Source organism: the organism of the source record quoted next, unplaced genomic scaffold (assembly GCF_019419815.1).
Source record: "Pyrus x bretschneideri cultivar Hongxiangsu unplaced genomic scaffold, Pyrus_bretschneideri_v1 Contig14, whole genome shotgun sequence".
NCBI classification, from domain to species: Eukaryota; Viridiplantae; Streptophyta; class Magnoliopsida; order Rosales; family Rosaceae; genus Pyrus; species Pyrus x bretschneideri.
This window is the reverse complement of record NW_025999435.1, coordinates 7,726,908-7,749,617: the sequence shown is the minus strand read 5'-3', so window position 1 is coordinate 7,749,617 and position 22,710 is coordinate 7,726,908. Positions and strand designations below refer to the sequence as shown.

The following is a 22,710-nucleotide window of genomic DNA, read 5'->3' as shown; positions in this document are numbered from 1 at the left end:
TTGTATCAAAAATAAATAAATAAATAAAATAAATAAATATATATATATATATATATAATTTGTAAATATTGTTGATTAAAAAAATTATAAAGCAAACGTAATGTAAAACCGATTATGAACTAACTACATTTGTTTTTTGTTTTTTTGTTTTTTTTTTTTTTTTGTTAATGCGTGCCAACTCGAATTCTAGCTTGATCAGGTGAGTAGAATAGATATGATGGTGGTGGTGGTGTCAAATACGCTGCTGACTTCTACACTTAAGCGACTACGTATGGTTGAGGAACGAATATGTGGCCTTGAGTTCGGCTGTTTGAATGTCAAACTGTGAAGTGCATCAGAGTGTAACTAATTATAGAACACCTCACTTCGCTAGGGGATTTAATAAAGTAACCTCTTTTTTTTGGTAATCAATAATGAAGTACCCTTTTTGGACGAAAGAATTGAGAACTCTTTGTCGATCGAGACTTTGATAAATAACCAACCAACCCGAAGCAGTGTTGTTTACATTTCCAAATTGAAGATGCTCCTGAATCACTTGATTTTACAGCTCCAGTGATGTTTACTTATCTAAAATGAAGATGTCATTGGTTGTCAATACAGTGTTGTTTACTTCTCCAAATTGAAGATGTGTTGACATGAGGGTTAGGATTGTTAGTATTTTTCTCAGAGCTGTGAGAAGGGTTTCACTTATAACAAGGGTTTTCACGTAGAGCGTTTGAGTTATTTGTTGAGTTGAAAGGCTTTCACGTTGCAAAGCCTTTTCTATTTACGGAGATGGACCCCATGATAATTAAACATATCTGCTACGGTAGAATCATGATAAGACTGTGCCTCCTCGGCATTTACTTGGATATTCTCTCTGTCATTTTAATCCCTTCCTTAGCAGAAACTCAACCATTATCTAGTCTCGCGTCTTTGATTCGAACCAGGATTTTGAACCTAGTCCCTTTATGCACTTGATTCATCCTTATCCATCAAGCATGAATTATGATTATTAAAATAATTCACATCTCACCACTTAGTACTACCACTAGTACAAAAAACACTTTGCGCGATGCAGGTTCTTCGTTGCGCAAAGTCAAAAAACGTCGTGCAAAACTTAACTCAACGCACCTTTGTCGCGCACTAACCGTTGCGACAAGGCAATGGCAGAAGGGGTTTGTGCGACGAAGATTCTACCTACGTCGCACAAAGAGGTTGGCGCGACGTAGGTAGAATCTTCATCACGCAAACCTCTTTGCGCGACGTAGGGGATATGTCGCGCAAAGCCACTTAGCGCGACGAAGGTCATACGTTGCGCAAAGCCACTTAGCGCGACACAGGGCATGCGTCGCGCAAAAAGGTTGGCGCGACAAAGATTCTACCGACGTCGTGCAAAGGGCTTTTCGCGACGTAGGTAGAATCTTCATCACGCAAACCTCTTTTTTTTGTTTTGGTCAAAAATATTATTTTTTTAATTTTTAATAAATATCTTAATTAAACTCTAAACAATAATTAATTAACCGAGGAAAAGTATTTAGTTATAAAATATATAAAAATATACATACAAGGTATCCAAACAAAAAAAAAGAAAAAACTACAAGTAGTCTTCTAGGTTTGATACATCAAGCTACTAGGTATTAGTAGGGCAAAGTGGCTTAGAGGTCGAAGGTGTAGGAAGATCAGGTACTGGTAGCGAGATTTGGAGGCCGGACGTCTATATGGCTCGTACAAGGTCTCTCACATGTCCGGCATAGACCTTCACCTGCTCGCCCTGGGCCTTAATCTGCTCGTCCTGGGCCCTCATCTGCTCGTCCCGGGCCCTCATCTGCTCGCTCTAGACCGCAAGCTGACCCTTTAGGGTTGTTACTTCCTCCTTCAATACACTGACCTCTCCTGTGTTCGATCTGGAAGAAGAGGCACCCGTCTCACGAACTCGCGCTTTCCCCATACACTGAACAACTTTGCCATGACGACGACCGAAGTTTTGATCCATGACATTAGTCAGGATCTGAAAACCTGCATCCTCGAGTACCGTGACGTCCTCGATCGAGGTCTCCGGAGGAAGTTGCGATGTTGCTTCTTGAAGAACAGTAGTGCGCTGTTCCACCATAGCATCCTGTAATAATAAAGGAAAAAACATATAATGTTTAATAACATAATATAAATAATATTTGAACGATTCATACATATAAAAATAATAACAATTACATATACTTACATGAAGCTGCTTAGCTGTCTCATCACCAGGTCGAACGTAAACGTCCTCGAACATGTCAATCTCTAGGAACTTAGAACCCTCCTGAAGAAAAAAAACATTAAGAAAATTTTATTAATCAATAATAATAAATAAATTGTATAAAATTTCAAAATTAATATACTTTTACCTGACGTCGTGCCTCAAGCCTATACAAAAAGGGCTTCGAACCAGAATGGTGGAGAAGTGTTTTTGAGTTCCGAGCTATCTTGCCATCAATAGATTTCTTCTGTTAAACACACAATATACATGTTAGTGCGATTATTTAAAATAAATTAATAAAGGAAGCTTAAAAAAAATAACTAAAACAATAATAAATTATTATTAAAATATTATGTACATACCACAAATTTTGGGTCCGTAAAATGTTTGCAGAGCCACTTCCAATCCTCCGGCCGGTCCTGCAACTCGATTGGGCAACCATGTAGGCGAGCAAACTCCGGATCATCCCATAGCTTAAAATGCATGTGATGATAGTTCTTCCAATGTTTGTACCGATTTGCTAAGGTCTCCTCTAAGTAGGCCATGACCTCAGGGGATATGTCGTCAAGATCAAAATTGACCTACGAATATGAAAAATAATAAAATAATAGTAAGAAATTTAATAATATTAAGATAATATATTTTGGTTTTTAATATTTGTAAACAAAATTAAAAAAATGATAAAGGCTAAAAATTAATACACTAACCGACAAGTTTTCTCGCACTAGTTTCTTCGTCCCCTCAGGAATTTCTGCCCAAGACTCCCACTGCATAGGACAATTTTGTTTAATAACAACACCACAACTACTAGCGACGCTGTTATGCTGTTGTGAGGTAGCCGTTCCACGATGTCACGGGTCATACTCAATCTTGATCCTGGAGCCGATTAGACGTACGCTCTGTGCCTCCTTCAACATTCGACTAGGCCCCTTGGCGTTTTTTTTAGCTGGCCAAAAATAATTAAATGGTGAAATCCCTAAGCTTAAATTTGTACAGAAAATTCGACATAACCTCCCCTAATAGTATAGCATTTCCCAAAACCTTAAAATAGTAAAATTCAACATAACCCCCATCACATTTTCACGTTCCAGTAAATTTTCACCATCATAAAAATAATAATTTTAAAATGATAAAAGAAAAATACAACGTAGTGATTGAAAATTAGAAAAAACTACCTGGCTGTGAGGCCTCACCCTCGACTCTAGATGCCGAGGAAGTGTGATCAGAAGGCTCCGGCTTGTGGCGGTGTCAGTGAGGCCGTCGTGCACTAAGCGGCTGAACCGACACTGATGATGTTGATGAGATGGGCACCTGGGACGCCATAGGAGTAGCCTCAGTAAGGGGTGTAGGCTCCCCAATCAATGGAGCACTCACGCCTGGAGCAGTAAATGTTGATAATGCAGGAGGTTCATTGGTCACACTCCGACGACGAGTGATCAACCGCGACATCTATACACTTTTTGAACCATAAAATTATAACATTAGAAACTAATCCTTTCTTGCATTTGAAACTAATCAATTAGTAGCCAAAGTAGTAAGTAAGTAGGTTACCAACGTTCTTAATTTCAAAACATGAGGAAACTACCTATCCATTTTCATAGCCAACAAGTACATCAAGTGAAACAAAAAAAAAATGGGTAACATTGTAATCCGACACTAGGATTACCAAACATTGTAATCAATCAAAGGTATCAAAACTTCATTAGACTAATTGATATGATCAAAGTACTGTACAAAAACAATTTACTTCATACAAGCCATTCAACCAGACAGATGCCACAGCAAATGAAAAGGCAATCTACTTACCACTACTTGATTTCTGGAATTGGATCCTTTAATTTTTCTTTGGTGATAACTCTTTCTCTTACTTCTATCATATTGGATTTATATCCAACACTGCTTTGCTCTTTGGCTTGTGCTTCTCCAAATTTACTCTGTACAGAGGTGGGAATTTTTTTTACAAAATGACAGGTACATAACTCAAAAAATGATCAAATGGGTTAAAAAAGTAAGGGGAAATATGTTGAAGTGGTTGTGCTGAGAACGACACAAAAGCGTGCAGCCCCAACATATCTTCATTGGAATTTGTAAAGTACATATCTTCATTGAAATTCGTAAAGTAAGGGAAAACTGGGACTATTTTTAGGATTTGGTTGCATGGATTTAATATCTTGTTCTTTATTCGTAAATAAGTATCATCAAATTCTTCAATATACGTGATTGAAATTGTAGGCATGCAAGTAGTTCCCTTAGAAATACGCAAACATACAGTATGGGATTTTTTGTAATTGAGGGATGGTTTAGACGTCCATAAATACCTTTATTTTAAAAGCTTAGCATCTCTTGTCATTTTCCATCCTCTTTGGCGTAAAAAAATTTTTACTCATGCCCACATCCGGATCAAAATGAGGATTCTTTTCAGGATCCACATCCAATTCAAGTTTAAGAATCTGGAATGCTTCTTTCTTCTGTTTGTTAACGTTGACCTGAAAATACAAGAAACATGAGATTAAATTTCGAACAAAAGAAGTCACTTGCTAAAAAGTTAACAACACTCCATCTTCCTCGCATTTGCAACAACCAGTTTGAGGCTTTTATGTTATACGAAGAACAAGGAAATTCATTCTTAGAAGATAAGTGGGACTTATAATCAAAAACGCTGCCAAGGTTATACTAAGAAGAAGGAAATTCATTCTAAGAAGATAAGTGGGACTTATAATAAAAAACGCTGCCGCAAAAGAAACAATGACATTTTATTTAATTGCTATCAAACCATTTCATAAGGCAAGCCCTAGGAAATTGAAAACGGCTTTAGAGTTAATCATCCTTCATATTTAGAGGTGTAGGTTCATCTCATGTTATTTATATGTTAGGAATGAACTCTTCAATTGAAAAGTTTCAGATGAAAGAGAGGTCCTTTTTCTATGAAGTTGCAGGAAAGAATTCCCCCAGTTCTTGTCCACTTATTATGCAGATTCTCCTTTTCTTTTTCTTTTTTTTTCAAAGTGAACATCGACTCCTTTTATCATTCTCACTTTAAGCTTTACATGTCACTATGCTCGTTTTATAGCTTTTGCTTTAGACCAGATTTCTTTTGGATTTGTTTTGATTAATGACGGCTTGTGTTTATAATATGAATTGTTTACAAAATCAAGGATAGAAGAACAAGTATACAAACAAACATTGAGGTGACAAAATCTGGTGAGCCTTACTTTTCCCTTCATAAGAGCATGCTCATTCCAAAGCCAATTGCTTATTCATTGTAGGACTATATGCTGCCCCATCACTCTCAATTTTTTGTTTTCTTATAAGTTGTAAAATGTCAGTACTTGGATTTAAAAAGGGTTAGTAATAGGAAAGGCAATTTCTGTTATGTTACAATTTAAGAACCATGCATATTTAGCATAATAGAATAGCACACTCGCAACCCAAGAAGAGAATCATAAGAGGCAACAAACTTCAAAGTATTGTGCTTTGCCAAATTTACTCTGTACAGAGGTGGGAATTTTTTTTACAAAGGGACAGGTACATAACTCAAAAAATGATCAAATGGGTTAAAGAGCCGTCAATAAATACCTTTATTTTAAAAGCTCAGCATCTCTTGTCCATTTTCCATCCTCTTTGGCCCAAAAATTTTTTTACTCATGCCCACATCGGAATCAAAATAAGGATTCTTTTCAGGATCCACATCCAATTCAGGTTTAAGAATCTGGAATGCTTCTTTCTTCTGTTTGTTTATGTTGACTTGAAAATACAAGAAACATGAGATTAAATTTCAAACAAAAGAAGTCACTTGCTGCAAAGTTAACAACACTCCATCTTCCTCGCATTTGCAACAACCAGTTTGAGGCTTTTATGTTATACTAATTTCAAATAAGCAAATGTCATACCCATTTCAACATACCCATTTCAAATAAGCAAATGTCAATCAACCAAGTCGACATCATAAAAAAGCAATAAAATTTTCACACAAAAATTACATTGAAATTTGACATTATGAGAAATCCCATAAAAAAAAATTACTTATAAAAAAACAAAAATTAGGATTTTGGGAAGTATAGGGGAAGAGAAGAAGAATAAAGGCAAAAAAAAAATTCATATCCAAATACCCGATTTCAACTAAACCCTGTTTACAGAAACCTTGTTTACATAAAAATTGGGGATTTTGAGAAGTTTACGGCCAAAGAATGAAGACGAAGAAGAAGAAGGACCTTCAGTTGAGGCGCTGCATTGGTAGTGACTGAGAGTGTGATCCCTCTCTCTACCTGCAACCCATCAACCCCTCTACAAACCAGAACCAACATCTAATTTTATCAGAAACCCTAAATAACATGCAATTTGAGCCTAAATAACAAAAACCCATTGAAAATTAGAAACCCTTACCTTGATTTTGGAACTTGATTCGCGTCCGCTTCGAGATTCACGTTGGATTCGAGATTGTGAAGACGAAAGCTTGCGAGAAGGAAGAGAGATCTACGGGAAATGGAGAGGGAGAGATGAGCGCGCGAGAGGGAAGAGAGGTCTACGGGAAATAGAGAGGTCATCTATGGGAAGTGAGAGGTGTACGGGAAAGAAGGTGGAATTAGGGAAGTGAGAGGTCTACGGGAAACTCTTGGAAATTTAAAAAAAAAAAAAACGCCTATTTTTCACTATGGTACCACCAAAATTATCACAACTTGCGCGAGGTAGGTATACAATTTGACGTTGCGCAAAGTGGTTTTGCGCGACGACCACGTTAAGACGTCGCGCAAGGTTTTTTTTTTTTAATAAATTATTATAAAAATAACTGAAAATGTGACTTCACTCATTTCAAATTCAATTTTTTTTTTACATCAACCCCACAATAATATATTTATCTAACAAAAACCCGCAATAAATTTTTTTTACATATATATCATTCAATTTCTTAAGTGTTATAAGTACATAATAAATAAATTAAAATCTACTTAGTAAATATATATACTATTGAACTTGATGGGAAACGCATTGTACGAAACTAGTTTCAACGATCCAACTATCAAACTTGTTTGTACATGCTTCGAGATTGCGTACACCAAAAATCACGAAAAACAAACATTCAGATATCAAGTAACGGAACAAAACTTTTCGACGGTTATAAACGAAAAAGCACAATTTAACGGTAGTTTTTAACTCTGATTTTGATGATTTTTTAGAGCTACACTCCTTGACCCTATATGAATACAATGAACCAATTCGATCTTCAATTTAAAATATTTACACTAGTGGATACCACAAAATTTTATGTTATAATTGATGAAAGTATAAATAAACTCTTAAATGTTAATGAATGTATCATTTTGATGGGAAACGCATTGTACAAAACTAGTTTCAACGATCTAACCGTCAAACTTGTTTGTACATGCTTTGAGATCGTGTACACCAAAAATCGCAAAAAACAAACATTCAGAGAGCAAGTAACAGGACAAAACTTTTAGACGGTTATAAACGAAAAAACACGATTTAATGGTAGTTTTAACTCCAATTTTGATGATTTTTTAGAGCTACACTCCTTGACCCTATTTGAATACAATGAACGAATTCGATCTTCAATTTAAAACATTTACACTAGTGGATACCACAAAATCTTATGTTATAATTGATGAAAGTATAAATAAACTCTTAAGTGTCTGTGAATGTATTGTTTTGATGGGAAACACATTCTACAAAACTAGTTTCAATGATCGAATCGTTAAATTTGTTTGCAGATGCTTCAAGGTCATGTACGCCAAAAATCGCAAAAAACAAACATTCAGAGATCAAGTAACGGAACAAAACTTTTCGACGATTATAAACGAAAAAGCACGATTTAACGGTAGTTTTAACTCCGATTTTGATGATTTTTCAGAGCTACACTGCTTGACTCTATATGAATACAATGAACTAATTCGATCTTCAATTTAAAACATTTACACAAGTAGATACCATAAAAGAAAAAGGCAATGCAAGAACCCCCAAAAGAAAAGCAAAAGGAAAAAAAAAAAAAAAAAAAGCAGCTTTGCGCAACGTAGGTACACATGCGTCGCTCAAAGCAGTTTTGCGCGACGTAGGCATGCGTCGCGCAAAGCAGCTTTTTTTTTTTTTTTTTTTTTTTTTTTCTTTTCCTTTTGCTTTCTTTTGCATTGCCCTTGTGCTTGATGAAGCATACGGAACCAATTGTGTTTGTTCTAAGTTTTCGCAAATTGCTCACTCAACTTTATTTCATATAAGGCTATGAGATAATTCACTACAACCAGAAACCAAATCTCTCTCTTTAACCCCTTGGAGTTAATGACATGTATATGGGAATTCAAATCATTCTAATTTTTTAAATTTTGTTGTTTTAATGCAAATGAAATCCGTCTAGGTGTGGACAACTACTGCCTGAAAGCTTATAATTTAATATCTAAAAATTAAGAATTATATAAACTAGGTGGCTAGTTGAACAAATTTATTTTGCTTATTCATAGTTGAACAGATTTATTTTGCTTATTCCCTTGCTCCAACGGTTTATGTATCTTTACTTGAAGTAAACATGTCATAAATATTGACTAATTGGGTTTTATATTGTTCTTTATTACAAGTGACATTGCTTTAAACTAGACTAAGAGGAGGAAGAGGTTTTGAAACGCAAATGGTTGGAAAGTAACTTAACTAAATAAAGAGAAGTAACTTAATAGAGAAACCTTTAGTTCAAGCCGTGACAAAGTAATTTCCTCTCCTTTATATCTTGATTGTACGTAAGGTAAATTTAACTCAGACAACTTTGAAATTCAGGGTCCATCATTGGATAAACAAGACGACTGTTACAAGAACAGGTGATTAGGCAATAACAAAATATGGCACATGAACATGATGATATAGCAAATTCACTAAGTAGCCCAACAACAACCTTTTTTCTTCATAAACAATAAACCCTAATGGTTTACAGAATCGGTTAAATCACACAATAATTCAGCTATAATAATTAGATATCAAACTCATCATTTATATAACTCGAACTTAACACCTACCGCATCAAACTTTTCATTTGACAAGCTAAATTGTAGTGATTTTTTGAATTGATCACATACGTAACAGTTTTGAGAAGAAAAAAAAAATTATCATATGCATAACAAAATATTGATTTAGGACGGACAAACAGACAATAGTCTATAGTCAAAGCATAAATAAAACAGTTTAATTTGCTAATTCCAGGGTATAAATTATACTTTAGAACCAGAGCTTATGCATGCTTGCGCAGGTGAGAAATTGACCAGCCATTTTTGCCCATTCAGTGTTATGAGGTGTGGAGGAGGATTCAAACTTGGGTGCGTCGGGCAGAACATATCCACTATAAGCAAAACCAACATTTGATAAAGTGAACAGGCACCGTGTAGTTACAAAGTTGCCATGTACAACAGAAACTGCCTAAAAAAGTACGGTGTCCTGTAACATCAGAAATTGCATCCTCATTGTCAAATATTCCGACGCCAAAACACGGTTTATTTATTTGCACATATATTCAGGTCCCCTGAAAGTTAGTGTGGCCGTTCTTCAACTCTCTGCAAGAAAAAGGAAGCATACAAGGAAGACTTCATCTAGTGCACACTTATTTCAAAGTTTCAAAAATATGCAAGTCATCCAACAAGAGCTACAACTAATCAAATGCTTTGATGAACAAAAGAAAACACCTCTAGCAGGTGAAACGTGCGTCAAGACATCGCATAAATAGCATACAAACAATCCACCCAACTCACGCAACTCAAATCATTTTATGCGGCCAAGTTCTCAACAACAAACAGAGCTTCCTACATTGCATTCATACTATAACTTATGGGGTGTGCTATCCACACACCTCTTTTTACTTCTCTCACACCCCTTACTAATTTATGTCCTTTGATCTTCTTTAATTCATCCGATCCGACGGCCGAAAATTAAAAGGGTGTGAGAGAAAAAGAGGTGTGTGGATATCACACCCCTAACTTATAATGCAAGGGTTAAGAATTGACGGTTCAGATGCGGCCCCAAGACACTAAACACATTGATTATTTAGTTTCATGAGATTATAACATGAAAATGAAATAGACATAGTACCTCTTCCTTTTTGTCCTCTTTGCCTTTTGTGAAGAGCTTGTAACCCCCATATATAACCGCCCCCCATCCAGCTAAAGAGACGAGCACAAACTGTAAGGGACCAAAAAGAAAAAGCCAGGTGAAGCAAAGCCATAAGATGTTAAGAGTTTTGACTATCATGAACAATAAGTTTGCGCTCGCATGCAACATTGTTGAAAGCAATCCAGTTATTTTGGTGTGAGGACTTAACCAGATCATTTTGTCTCGTTTTACCAAGTAATTCAACAGACAACTTAACGACATCCCCCAGCATATCTCCTCTTCTCCCACATTATCATATGGACTAGAGCCTTAATATACACCCTGAATAATAGTAGCATTCAAACTTTCTCACAGACATACCACCTTTTCAGAGTGGAATCTAGGACCACTGCATAGTGCATACATAGCACCGATAATTCGTTCCTCAACATCACAAAGGGACGTAGGCAGTATGGGAATACTCCTCAGTTTTGTAGCGGTACACATTGTTTAGCTGTGTAAAATCAAGCCAGTATTACGTCTGGATGTGAAAGTTAAGAGCTGAGATGCGCTTATCTATTCGCTTAAGGAACTCCTTGCCACCACATTCTGGATTCAACAGCTGTCGGGCACACCTCATTGCAAAGTAAAAGAGTGCTTGAATCTCAATTGGATAACCATCCATCCCCTGTCCAAAAATCAAGCAAATGCATGAAATTTGGTTCACTTAATTATAAGGTATCCTTAGACTAGTTGGGAAAACTATGGATGCAATTGACAAGGCCAAACCACAAAAAATTAGATATCAAGTAATTTTCCACAAAATCACTAAGAGATCGAAGTGAAAGACATGTGAGTTATGGCATTCTAACTTCTCTATCAGGCAAACTATATTGCCACATAAACAAATCATGTACTGACCCAAGATTCACAAGAATGTGTCTATTGGTACATATCATTTCAGCTAGTGAGGCCAATATTCTAATAGGAGTTGGGAGAATCAACCAACCCAAAACTGATACATAGTTTCAAGAATCCTACAAATAGAAAAGAAAAGACTCACCATCCTTCTATCGATCATACTACACGAAATCCAACTAATTCTCAAATGGAAAACTAAGCTTTTCTTGAACTAAGTGTACGAAGTTAAGTAGTATTAACTTCGTAAAACACAAAACAATTTTGTACTTGATGTACAAAAATATGTGCATACAAATAAATTAAATCACAATAATTAATGAAACTAAATAAAATAGCTACAAACTATTAATCCTTCTAAACCAAAAAATGGGACAATTCCATATTGACATCACCCAAAATTTCTATGTTCCACAGTTTTAACTTCTTGTTTACCCCTTCCACTCCTGTCTTAAAATTATTTTTTAAGGACCTATATGATGAGACCACATATTCTAAATCGTAAGGGGTAGAGACTACACCTAAAATTATTACTAACCATGTAATAGAACAGTGGTTTGACAAAGCTGTAAACAAGCTTCTTCTCTAAATCTCTAACATTCTAGTTTCCTCCTCCCAATTTGGTGAGAAATGAAATCTATCCATTTTTGAGCACACATCAACCTATCCCTAAAATTAGATCAAGTTAACTCAGTAGTTTGCAGTTTCTTAGCTTTTGTTTCCCTAAACCTATCAAAATCCTTCATACTTATACTCATTCATTCTACTCATTCAATTGTTCAAAACCAAAACTCAACTTGTTAAAAATAAGCATTGACAAAGATAATTAAAGAAAAACATAAATACACAAAAATAAAAAAATCCAAACATAAATGTAATCAACAAATAGTTAATTAATTAATCAAATAAATACAATACCTGAAGGTGAAGATGGTGAGGGTTGAGAGAGATAGAGAATCTAAAAGAGAGAGGTTAAGTGTGAAGAAAAAGGCCTCTGAGTGTGGTTATTTCAGAAAAAAAAAGTCATCGACTTTGTGCAACGCCACCTACGTCTCGCAAAACAGCTTTGCGCTATGTAGGTGCACCTGCATCGCACAAAGTTAGGAAAAAAAGCAGAAAAGAATTCTTGGTTTGGCTCCAAAATCTTGCACGACGCATAAAACGTCGCGTAAACCTCCTTTGCACGACGATACCTTGCTCAACGAAGTCATGCGTCGCACAAAGCGGTTTTGCACGACGTAGGTGCACCTGCGTTGCGCAAAGTTGGGAAAAAAAAAGGTAAATCATTCTTTGTTTGATGCCAAAATCTTGCACGATGTTTGGCACTTTGCGCGATGAAGGTATGCATCGTGCAAAGCTGTTTTTGGCGACAAATGTTGACTTACGTCGCGCTAAACAGCTTTGCACAACGCATCCTTCGTCGCGCAAAGGCCATTTGCACGACGTTTTGTGCTTATCGTTGCACAAACATACTTTGCGCGACGAAATTTCCTGCATCGCGCAAGTTTCCGTCGAGCAAACATGTTTTTGTACTAGTGTACGGTCTAGTGGTATTCATCTACACTTGTAAGTGAGAGATCTTATATTTGATTCTCACCAAAGGCAAATTTGAACTACATTATTGCTAACCCATTGTAAGGTTAGCCCACTCCCCCACCCTTTTAGTGTAGATAATTGTATGTTCAAAATAATTCACATGTCATATCAAAACTCATATGATCCTTGGCAATTCTATTTCACCAAGTCTGATTGCCTATCTCTTCACTCTTCCCTCAAATGTACCAAAAATCCTCTAGGTCAGAAACCATATAACTGTTCGATTAAATGACAGTCATGTTAGAGTTTATTTGCAAAAACGTATTCGTTCATTTTCTTCTCAAATAAATGTTTATTTATTTTTGCATAATATTTTGTTTTGATCATGTATGAATGATGAATTAAAAATATAGATGATTCAGATTATTATTGAAATCCTTTATGAAGTGAGCTTCAAAAAAAAGTGTTATTAAAAATCTCATTTGGGATTTTATAGGTAGGGGTGGGTTCAAAAAACCAAAAACTGAAAGAAAAAAAATCAAATCGAACACCAAACCGAAACCGAATAAATCGAACCGAATTATTAAATGTATAGTCAATGATTTGATGAATAAAAATTGAGAAATTTTATTTGGACCCAGTAAATTTATCCCTCTACGTCTGTTAAACTTTTTGTTAAATTTATATTGTAATTATGCCTTAAAGAAAGATGGTATTCCTCATCACTTTGTAAGTGAGATATTTTAGGTTACGTCTTAGTCAAAATCTCCTCTCTCATTAATATAAAATATATCGTTGTACTAAAAAAATGAGTGTAAAAAGATATTAACTAGCGAATGGGTCGTCGAAACGGCTGCGAGGGCCACAATTGCGACTGGGTGGGCTGCTAAAAATAGATTATGGGGAGGTGGAGGAGAACGATAAAAACATAGTGGAGAGGATAGTGACCTTCGACAACACTGAGAGAATGTGTTGCCACTCATCGTAGTTAGGTTGGGTACATCGGAGAAAATATAAAAGATGTGATGTGATAAGAATCTGATAGGAATATTAGTAGTAAAGGTTGTTATATTGCAGTTGGGATTGTGCTAGATGTCATCATTTGAATGTGTGTGAACTGTAATACTGTAATAGAGTTGTTAGTAGCAGTTGTATTAGATAAAAGGTAGTTAGGATAGTTGCTATATAGTCTGTTTTGTAAGTAACATAAAGGATATGATAAAAATAATATTGAATTGCAATTACCTTTCTGTCTCAAGAGTCTCTCTCTCTATGCTTCTTGAGTCAAGGTTGATTTGAAGATCTATCATTGGTATCAAGCCAGTCTGGATCTTTTTAATCCCTTCTCGATTGCCGTATGACTCGTGCATCGACGAAGAAAGCCATGGAATTGCAGAATCATCTTGCTGCGATAAACAGCACTCTCAACACCCTTCTCCAAAGGTTCGACGCTATGGATGCGCGTCAAGATTCATCAAACGCTCGAATTGAGAAGCTTCATCGTGATTTTTTGGAAAAATGTGAAATGGGTTTTCTTGGAGATTCATCAGATGCCACTCAATCGGAAACCAATCTGTGTGACGATTCAAGAACCCAACAATTCCACCTCCACGATTCAGGGTTTCAACCACGACCTCCCATGGTTAAACTTGATTTTCCTCGCTTCCGGGAAAGAGATAACCCCTTAGGGTGGATTTACAAGGCAGAGCATTATTTCGATTACTTTGATATTCCGGTTGACGAGAAATTTGCATGGCTTCTTTCATATAGAGAATAAAGTGCTTCAATGGTTTCAATGGGTTAACTACGTCTAGAATTATCCTAAATGGGAAGATTTTACAAAGATTTTCTACAGGGAATTTGGTTCATCTGACCTCATGGATTGCATTGAAAACTTGGTGAAACTTCACCAATCTAGGTTGCTAAGGGATTACATCATGGAATTCCGGCGATTAGTAAATTGGACTGTTGAAATGACCCCTGAACTCTTGAAAAGTTGTTATATCGGTGGATTGAAACCAAAATTCGCCATGATGTCAAGATTCTAAGACCATTCGATGTTCATGAAGCCATTGCTTATTCTCAACAGGTAGATGCCAAACTGGCAGAATTAAAGGTCTGATCTTTTCCAAAAAACTCTTCCCCTGCATCCCAGTTCAAGCCTACGCCATTATCTGATGTCACTAACACACCAAAGCCTGAGCATTCTTCAAGAAATCAGAATTTTAGGCCCTTAAAAGCAGCAGAAATTGAGTTTCGAAGAAAGAACAGATTATGTTTCAACTATGATGAAATTTTTTCCAAATAGCATGTTTGTGTTGGTCCAAAACGATAGGTGTTACTCATGGATGTGTATGACAATGAAGACCTTATTGAGCATCATTCTAAGGACAATAACGAGCCAGAGGTTACTGCCTATGCAGTTTATGGGATGCCTGCTCTAAAGTCCATCAGAATGATTAAAATCAAATGGTTAGTATTCAATTGTCCTACGGTTTTCTTGGTAGATTTAGGGAGCTCGCATAATTTCATTGATATCTCACTCGTTAAACAGTTGAAAGGTCACCTGGATACCACACACCCATTCACTGTTAAGATTGCAGATGGGGGATCCCTCACTAGTACTAGTTGTCTAGCTAAGGTTTCTATTAGAATACAAAATTATGCTACTGTGCTAGATTTCTATGCTCTTCCCTTGGGTGGTTGTGACATTGTTTTGGGCATACAATGGTTGAGGACATTGGGACCAGTGCTATGGGATTTTGTCAAGATGATTATGCAGTTTGTAGTTAGCAATACCATTTTCTCCATATCAAGTCATCAGTCCCAAGAGCCTCAATTCATTTCTTCCTTACAAATGGACAAGTTACTCACTCATGAACATAGCTTATGAGTTGCCTTATTTGATTTGCAAGTTGGTGCAGAAAGCACAACTCCATCCACTCACTCTCAGTTGACTTCTCTCCAAGACAGTGATCTGCAAGTTCAACATATCAGCTTATTGTTCATACCCCATTTAGACTACCTCCATCAAGATCCCATGATCACAGGATACCATTGTTGGAAGGGAGCAAACCTCCAAGTGCTAGACCTTATAAGTATGGTCCTTTTTAGAAAACTGAAATAGAGAAGTGTGTCAAGGAGCTTCTAGAATCTTGTTTTATAAGGCCAAGTCATAGCCCTTTCTCATCTCCAGTGCTTTTAGTAAAGAAGAAAGAAGGTACTTGGAGGATGTGCATGGATTACAAGGCAGGCAATATTTTCTTTCAATATTATATTAGGCAGGCAATATTTTTTTTTTTTTTTCCACCTGTTGGTTTAAATATATATCTTTTGACCAACAAATAAAAACAATATAATAAATTAGGCAGGCAATATTTTTTTTCAATGATTAATCTAGCTTGTGCATTTAATAAACTTTTATTTGAGCTCTTGTAGGGTCATGATTTGATTGCACATAACAAGATGGATTAATGCTTTTTAGTTGTAGTTTTTTAGTTTTAGTTTTAGTGTTTTATTACAATGACGACAAAAGAAAAACTACGAAAGATATTCAAACTATGAGGACAAAAGGAAAACTACATAGATAGAAATTTAAACTTCTAAGTTTATTAAGTTTAGAAGGAAGAGCACACTGTTCCAAGTGAGTTTTGCTAAGAATAAAAGTGAACAAACAATTTGAAAGTGGCTTGTAAGAGAAGTTACCCCTCCACACGAAGTTCTAATTGCGGTTTTCATTGTTGTGATTTACGGCTCAAAATTAGAATGATGCATAAAGTTTGTGTTACCTATTTCGTTTTGGTACCCTATTTGAGTTTGAATTTGACTTCTTGGTTGGATTCCTTGCTTGGTAGAGGGATTTTTTTAATTACCTATTTTATTGGGATTTTGATTTGCTTCCAATTAGGATTAGGATTCTCATTGTAACCTAAGTCCTATGCACTATAAGTAGGACCTTAGGATTAGTTTATTTTGTGTGCCATCACCATTGATTTAGACAGTTTTCTCTAATTGGATTTTGAAGGAATAATTTGTGAAAACAAGTTCATTTGAGCAACATCTATGCATACAATTAACAATTAAAGGCGAAATCATGCTTGTATGCACTCAAAAACAAAACTTTACCCATGAAATTCAAGGCCTAATATTTATGGTGAACCAAAACTCAACTCAAATATTAAAGAAAATAGTTGAGAAACTTTTATACCTTTGAAGCACCTCTTTGCTTAGCAAAGGATATTCACCCATGTGAGGGCCTTCTTTCCTTAGTCTCCTTGCTCCTTGGCTCCATGGATGTGGATAGAGGACCTTTGCTTCTTGGCTCCATGACTTCTTGGATATGGATGAAGGAATGGATTCTCCAAGTTCCCAAGAAAGGGAACCTCTAAGTTTCCACACCAAGGAAAGCATTAAGGAAGAGATGAGTGACCTAGGAAGAAATCGATGCTAGTCCATTCTTCCTAGGGCGGCCGGCCTCCTAAGAGAAGAGAGCTTTTGTGTTTTTCTCTTTTCTCTCTAGAAAACCCTTATGAGGGAATGGGTTATAATTTCCTTTCTATAGCCACTGACATTGAGTGGCATAATTGAAATTAAAACCAATTCTCCCTCACACTCTCTATGGCCGGCCATGTGGGTTCTTTGGGCTTTCATGCCCTTTGTGTTTTCAAGTTGTCATACAACTTGAGTTATTGGACTTAACATTCGAAGCCCATTGGGCCTTGAGGCCCAAAACTAACTCGAGGTCTAAAACGAACTTATTTGTTTGATTAATTAACATATTAATTAATCCTAGCCATAAATAATTAAACCATTTAATTATCCTTACTCATCTCCGTTGTTTCTTCAATCTCTACCATACACAGTGTACGATCTATTAGGTTCCTTTTAGCGAGGCAGTGGGCGATTAGAACTCTTCAAATCAATTGTGAATTGAAACTTACTTTTCAATTCTCCCTTTAGTGATTATAAACCTTTAGGGCTTCCACAAACCAAGAGTGACACCTAACAGTATGTCATGGCTACCCAAGCTAATCAGAAGAGGTGAGAACCTATTTAGTTTGGGATTACAATGCAATACGGTCTTTCTCTAATACAATACTCTTAACCACATTGTTTGATTTGATAGTTTATTCATGTCTACTATCCAATGTGATTCTCTTACTTATATGATTACCTTGAATGTGATTTGGAACGAATTCATAAATCTCGTTCATACTCTGGCCAGATATTCTTAATCATATCATAGAGTATTCTCCCTCAAACGGTTTGAAGGTTAAAGATCCCTTGTTGTGCATTCACTTGCCTCCATGGCTAAGTGGCTTAACCCCAACTATGTCATGGACACCCTTTGACGAAGTGACTTTTACATAGTCAAAGATCAAAGACCTAACCACAAGACAACTATAATGCCTCAAGTCAAAGGACTAATTTGCATTATCTCATGAGTTTTCATGTGACATGAGTATGAGAACTCCTTGTTGATCGCGTTCAGTGGACTTTTTCTCTATTGAGCACCTACATGCTTGTCTTGGTGTCAATCACACCAATGACTCGAGACCAGTCACTCTCTCTAAGAGAAGACATAGCACGTACTGATTTTAACGGACTGTCAATGCCCAATTAGCAATCCTATGATCATGAACGTTTAGGATATGTATACGAAAAAAAATGGTCTCATGAATCTAACTTCTTTAGATCATATTCTCCCAATTACATATTCCTTGAACTTATTGTTTAAACATATAACATTTATATGAGACAGCTTTAAACAATAATTTTTGCCCTTTATATTAAACTAGATTAGTTTAATATGTGAAATATCCGTAAAATATCATCATATGATTGGCTTTAGGACACAATTCCAACAGATTTTTGGTGGAGGTCACCATTTAAAGTCACGAGACTGTGGCAAATTCATGGCCCTTTTGTTTAGTATTTTGGTGAGAATCAACTTGTGAGTTTTTGAATTAAAGAGCAATATGGGAGACTCTTCTCAATTTGTTTTGGTTCTCTACTCGTTTGATTTAGGGTTTGTAATTTGTGAAATTTGGGTTGTGATTCGTTTGTCTAGTGAAATTCTTCGCCAGTCTTTCGCCCGTGAACACAGACTTTACGCCGAATCACATTAATCTCTTGTATTCTTAATTTGAGATTATTTGTTTCTTCGCTTTCACCTACGATGTTGAAATTCCAGCATAAAAATACAACACCCACCTCCCCAACCATAGCTTGTATAAAAATAAATCAACCAGCAATTTCAACCGAGTAAAAATGATAGGATTTCAAAGAATAAAAAACAAAATCAACAATTTAAGAAAAAAAGAATCACAGTGTGTTCCCATTTATTAGCAAAACGTGGAGTCAAAAGTACCTTGAAAGGTTGGTTAGCCAGGACTCATGAGTATACTAGTTTCTTCTTGCAAAGGAATATAATCCGTAGCAGAACTCTCGTACGCGAAATGCAATTTCTTTTCAGTATTTTCCCCTCCACGAATGCCACTTTAATTTCAACTGATACCACAAAGGAGGAATGCCATGAATCCCTCTTGCTAACTTTGGATCAAACACATCAAAATTCACTTGTCTCAGTGAGTCCAAAAGAATCTGGGCAGGCACCGCCGGCAGCAGCACCGGGCGAGCCTCTACAGGTACTGTACCAGCTAAGTCACGAGCCTTCTGCAAATGGACATTAGCTACTGAGGCCATCTCAAAAACAGCTTCACATAAGCCCTCGCGAGAGTCCAAATGAATCTCCGATTGACCTCCATGCTTAACCAACAATCCATGCTTAGCTGCCACTTCGATTGGTATGTAAGAAAAATGCCGGTTGCGGCTACCATGGTATGGCAGTGACTTAATCAGCAAAAGAAGCCCATTTGCTTTACCAATATGCGATGCTGCATGATCGGCTGCAGTGGAGTTGACACCACCAGCTTGAAGTGTCATGTAAAGAATAGTCGATACTGTATCTTCAGCATATTTCTCCAAGTCTTCAATTTTCTCTGGGGTGTCACCAACCTCCTTTCTTGCATCATTGATCCGAGCTTCTACAGACCGTTTTAGCCATCCCTTGCTAATTTTGTACTCGCGTACCACTGACAACAGGGCTTGAGCTGTTGGGTGCTCAATTAACTTGTTAGCATAGATCTTATCTATGGCTTCTTGCCACCAGACAAGGCGCATAAGACCAACCCTGGGATCAGAAGCAACATCCATAGCACGAGCTGTTTCAACATTTAAGGCACGGACTGCAAATGCAACCTTCCGCATGTGAGGCGGGAGTTCAAGCAGGCAAAGGTAGTTATGGTAATCATAACTACGGACTTGCTGTACACAGTATGAGAAAGCTGATCTTAAGCTACTAGATGCTGAAGCACCATTCATCAAATCTCAACCGTGGTTCCTTTAACAAACATATGACTACTCTATTTCCAAGAGTAACACAATATCCTCAAATTGCATTTAAAACTTGATTCGGATGAGTTAGGATCTAAAGCTTGAGGACCGATCGCCTGAAAAAGAAGAAGGATAGCTATGAAGTAAATCAGAATTGTTTTGCGCATCAGTTTAATAAGATATTTTCTTAAAAGACCTAACCATCTTTACTACTTGCGAAAAATGCAAGTATATCATATCCTTATCAGCAAATTTAAATCCACGAAAAGAATTTTATGTCTCAGTAAGACATTCCATATACATATAACATGATCACAGACCCAGGATTCAAAACTTCATAGGGCTAACTTTTAAGCCAACATACTTCCCCAATTGTACAAGAACAAAATTCGACAGTATGAGTAAATTCCAATGACCAGCAAAAGAACATACAACTAGTCAGGGGGAACATAATGAGCTATACCCCTCAAAACGCATACAAAGTTATAGACAAAAACAAGAAAACAAATAAACATGAACTGAGTACACACGGAGAAGACTGTTGAGTTGATGATTGACCATCACTCTTTTCTTGGCTTGGGATTTTGATTTCGATTACTACTAGTAATTGACTATCACAATAATTTTGAATAGAGAGCTTACTGACCTGAAAACCCCAAATCTGCAAGCTTAGTCTGATAATCAATTAGAATTCAGGAAAAAGATTACTGAGCTGCCAACAGAATTCAAACATGATACATCAATTAGATAACAATCCTATCAGTTATCATGTGAATTAAAACTCAGATTCTTTACAAATTACAAATAAAGCACACCTATCCATTCTAAAAAATGCCCAACTCCTAAATCCCTAAATTAGAATTCGGAAATTGAATTATGAGATGAAGAAGAGTAAAAGAAAAAGAAAGAAGAAAACAAAAATTAGAGTCTTCCAGAGGGAGATGGAAAATTCCAGCCGTCCAAGGAAGCTCAAAGAGGAGGAGGAAGAGAGGGACTGACCGACTGAGGGAGAAGTGGAGGCAGCAGCACAAGGAACCAGGAGAGGAGACGCTCGAGTCGAAAACGCAACGGAGCCTCAAGTTTTTATTTGGGTAAATTACTGTTTACCCCCTCAAGTATGAGTATAATTGCAATCTCATACAACAACTTTAAAACATTTCTACCTGATACATTTATTTATTATTTATTTCAATTTCATACATCTGTTAGTCAATCCGTTTTAAATGCTTGATGAAGCCCAGATTTCGGTGTATACCATGCATCTGAGGAGTACAAAATTGTATCACACGATCCGTCCCTTCTACTACTGGTATGAAATGAAACGGGATATGGCAAATTATGTGAAGAGATGTATAATTTGCCAGTAGGTGAAGTGGGAAGACATAACCATGGATTTCGTGTATGGTTTACCGAGCACGCGATCGAGGTTTAATGGCATTTAGGTGATTGTGGATCGACTCACCAAGACTGCTCATTTCTTGCCTGTTCGACAAACCTACAAATTGGAGAAGTTGGCACAATTGTTCATCGATAATATCATTAAATGTCATGGTGTACCCATCACCATTGTTTCGAACAGAGATTCAAGATTCACCTCTAGATTTTATAGAGTGTTCCATGATGCTATAAATACTCAATTGTTGTACAGCACTGCCTATCATCCACAGACTAATGGTCAATCTGAGAGGATGATTCAGACTTTGGATGACATGTTGAAAGTGTCTGTTCTCCAGTGGAAGGGTAGTTAGGATAGCTATTTGCCATTAATCGAGTTTGCCTACAACAACAGCTACCACTCAAGTATCAGCATGACACCATTTGAGGCATTATATGGGAAGCAGTGTCGGACACCATTGTGTTGGATTGAGGTAGGTGAACGAGTGTTAATGGGGCCAGAAATTGTTGACACCACTAATACTAACATCCAGTTGATTAAGAGGAATCTAAAGGCATCATAAGATCGACAAAAGAGCATTGCGGACCGACATTCTAGGGATCATGAGTATAAGGTTGGTGACTTTGTCTTTCTGAAGCTATCACCCTAGAAGGGTGTGGTTCATTTTGGTAAGCGAGGGAAGTTGAGCCCTCAATATGTTGGTCCCTACCGAATCACGTTATTCAACCAGAACCGTTAGAGGTGAGTCAAGACGTGAGTTATGTTAAGGAACCAGTGGCGATCATCGACCAACAGGATAAAACTCTAAGGAACAAAGTCATTCCGTTAGTAAAGGTGTTATGGATGAACCATGCAATCGAGGAAGTGACTTGGGAAATGTAAGAACTGATGAGGAGTCAGTATTCGTACTTATTTATAATTTTGGGGACAAAATTCTTTTAAAGAGGTAGATTGTGAAACCCCATCCCAAATTTAGTGTATTTTCACATTAACGGATTTATGAATATTACATTGTGTAGTTCACGCGAAATTTATATGCATGTTTCACATGTTCTCAGCATATGCATTCATTAAATAGCTTGCGTCACCCTTGGGTGTTGCCCAACACGTGGCCATCCCGTTGTCTCTCGAACATTGAGATCGAGGTGTGTTATCATCATTGCATATCTGTATG

At 36.7% G+C, this 22,710-nt stretch overlaps 2 protein-coding genes across 8 annotated transcripts; both read right to left on the bottom strand.

The window, feature by feature from the left end:
- Positions 1-1,498: 1,498 nt before the first annotated feature.
- On the bottom strand, positions 1,499-3,260 carry LOC103937844. The gene is made up of 5 exons (XM_048579986.1): positions 2,926-3,260; positions 2,581-2,799; positions 2,367-2,465; positions 2,201-2,281; positions 1,499-2,098 (listed from the first exon to the last, which is right to left on the bottom strand). The coding sequence occupies exons 1-5, from the start codon at positions 2,989-2,991 to the stop codon at positions 1,817-1,819; spliced, it is 747 nt and encodes a 248-aa protein (XP_048435943.1). The 5' UTR covers positions 2,992-3,260; the 3' UTR covers positions 1,499-1,816.
- A 6,261-nt stretch (positions 3,261-9,521) lies between these two features.
- On the bottom strand, positions 9,522-21,238 carry LOC125475282 (NADH dehydrogenase (ubiquinone) complex I, assembly factor 6). Of its 7 annotated transcripts, none has more exons than XR_007256723.1 (6): positions 21,140-21,238; positions 20,787-20,814; positions 19,116-20,256; positions 10,673-10,979; positions 10,292-10,381; positions 9,522-9,759 (listed from the first exon to the last, which is right to left on the bottom strand). XR_007256723.1 is itself a non-coding variant. In XM_048579984.1 (2 exons), exon 2 carries the CDS (start codon positions 20,126-20,128, stop codon positions 19,217-19,219), a length of 912 nt encoding a protein of 303 aa, XP_048435941.1. In that variant the 5' UTR covers positions 20,129-20,256; positions 20,787-21,133; the 3' UTR covers positions 19,054-19,216. The 7 variants fall into 7 exon arrangements, 1 of the variants encoding a protein (XP_048435941.1); XR_007256721.1 differs by having other exon boundaries at positions 20,787-20,852; positions 21,140-21,220; XR_007256722.1 differs by lacking the exon at positions 21,140-21,238 and adding an exon at positions 20,956-21,133 and having other exon boundaries at positions 20,787-20,852.
- Between the last annotated feature and the right edge of the window lie 1,472 nt (positions 21,239-22,710).

Bases quoted from the DNA above. Each gene is read 5' to 3' on its own strand.
- LOC103937844 (XM_048579986.1), bottom strand. From the start codon at position 2,991: ATGCAGTGGGAGTCTTGGGCAGAAATTCCTGAGGGGACGAAGAAACTA. The intron at 2,466-2,580 runs GTATGTACATAA...TGTGTTTAACAG, and splicing joins TTACGGACCCAAAATTTGTG to AAGAAATCTATTGATGGCAA. The intron at 2,099-2,200 runs GTAAGTATATGT...TTATTATTACAG, and splicing joins AGACAGCTAAGCAGCTTCAT to GATGCTATGGTGGAACAGCG.
- LOC125475282 (XM_048579984.1), bottom strand. From the start codon at position 20,128: ATGAATGGTGCTTCAGCATCTAGTAGCTTAAGATCAGCTTTCTCATAC.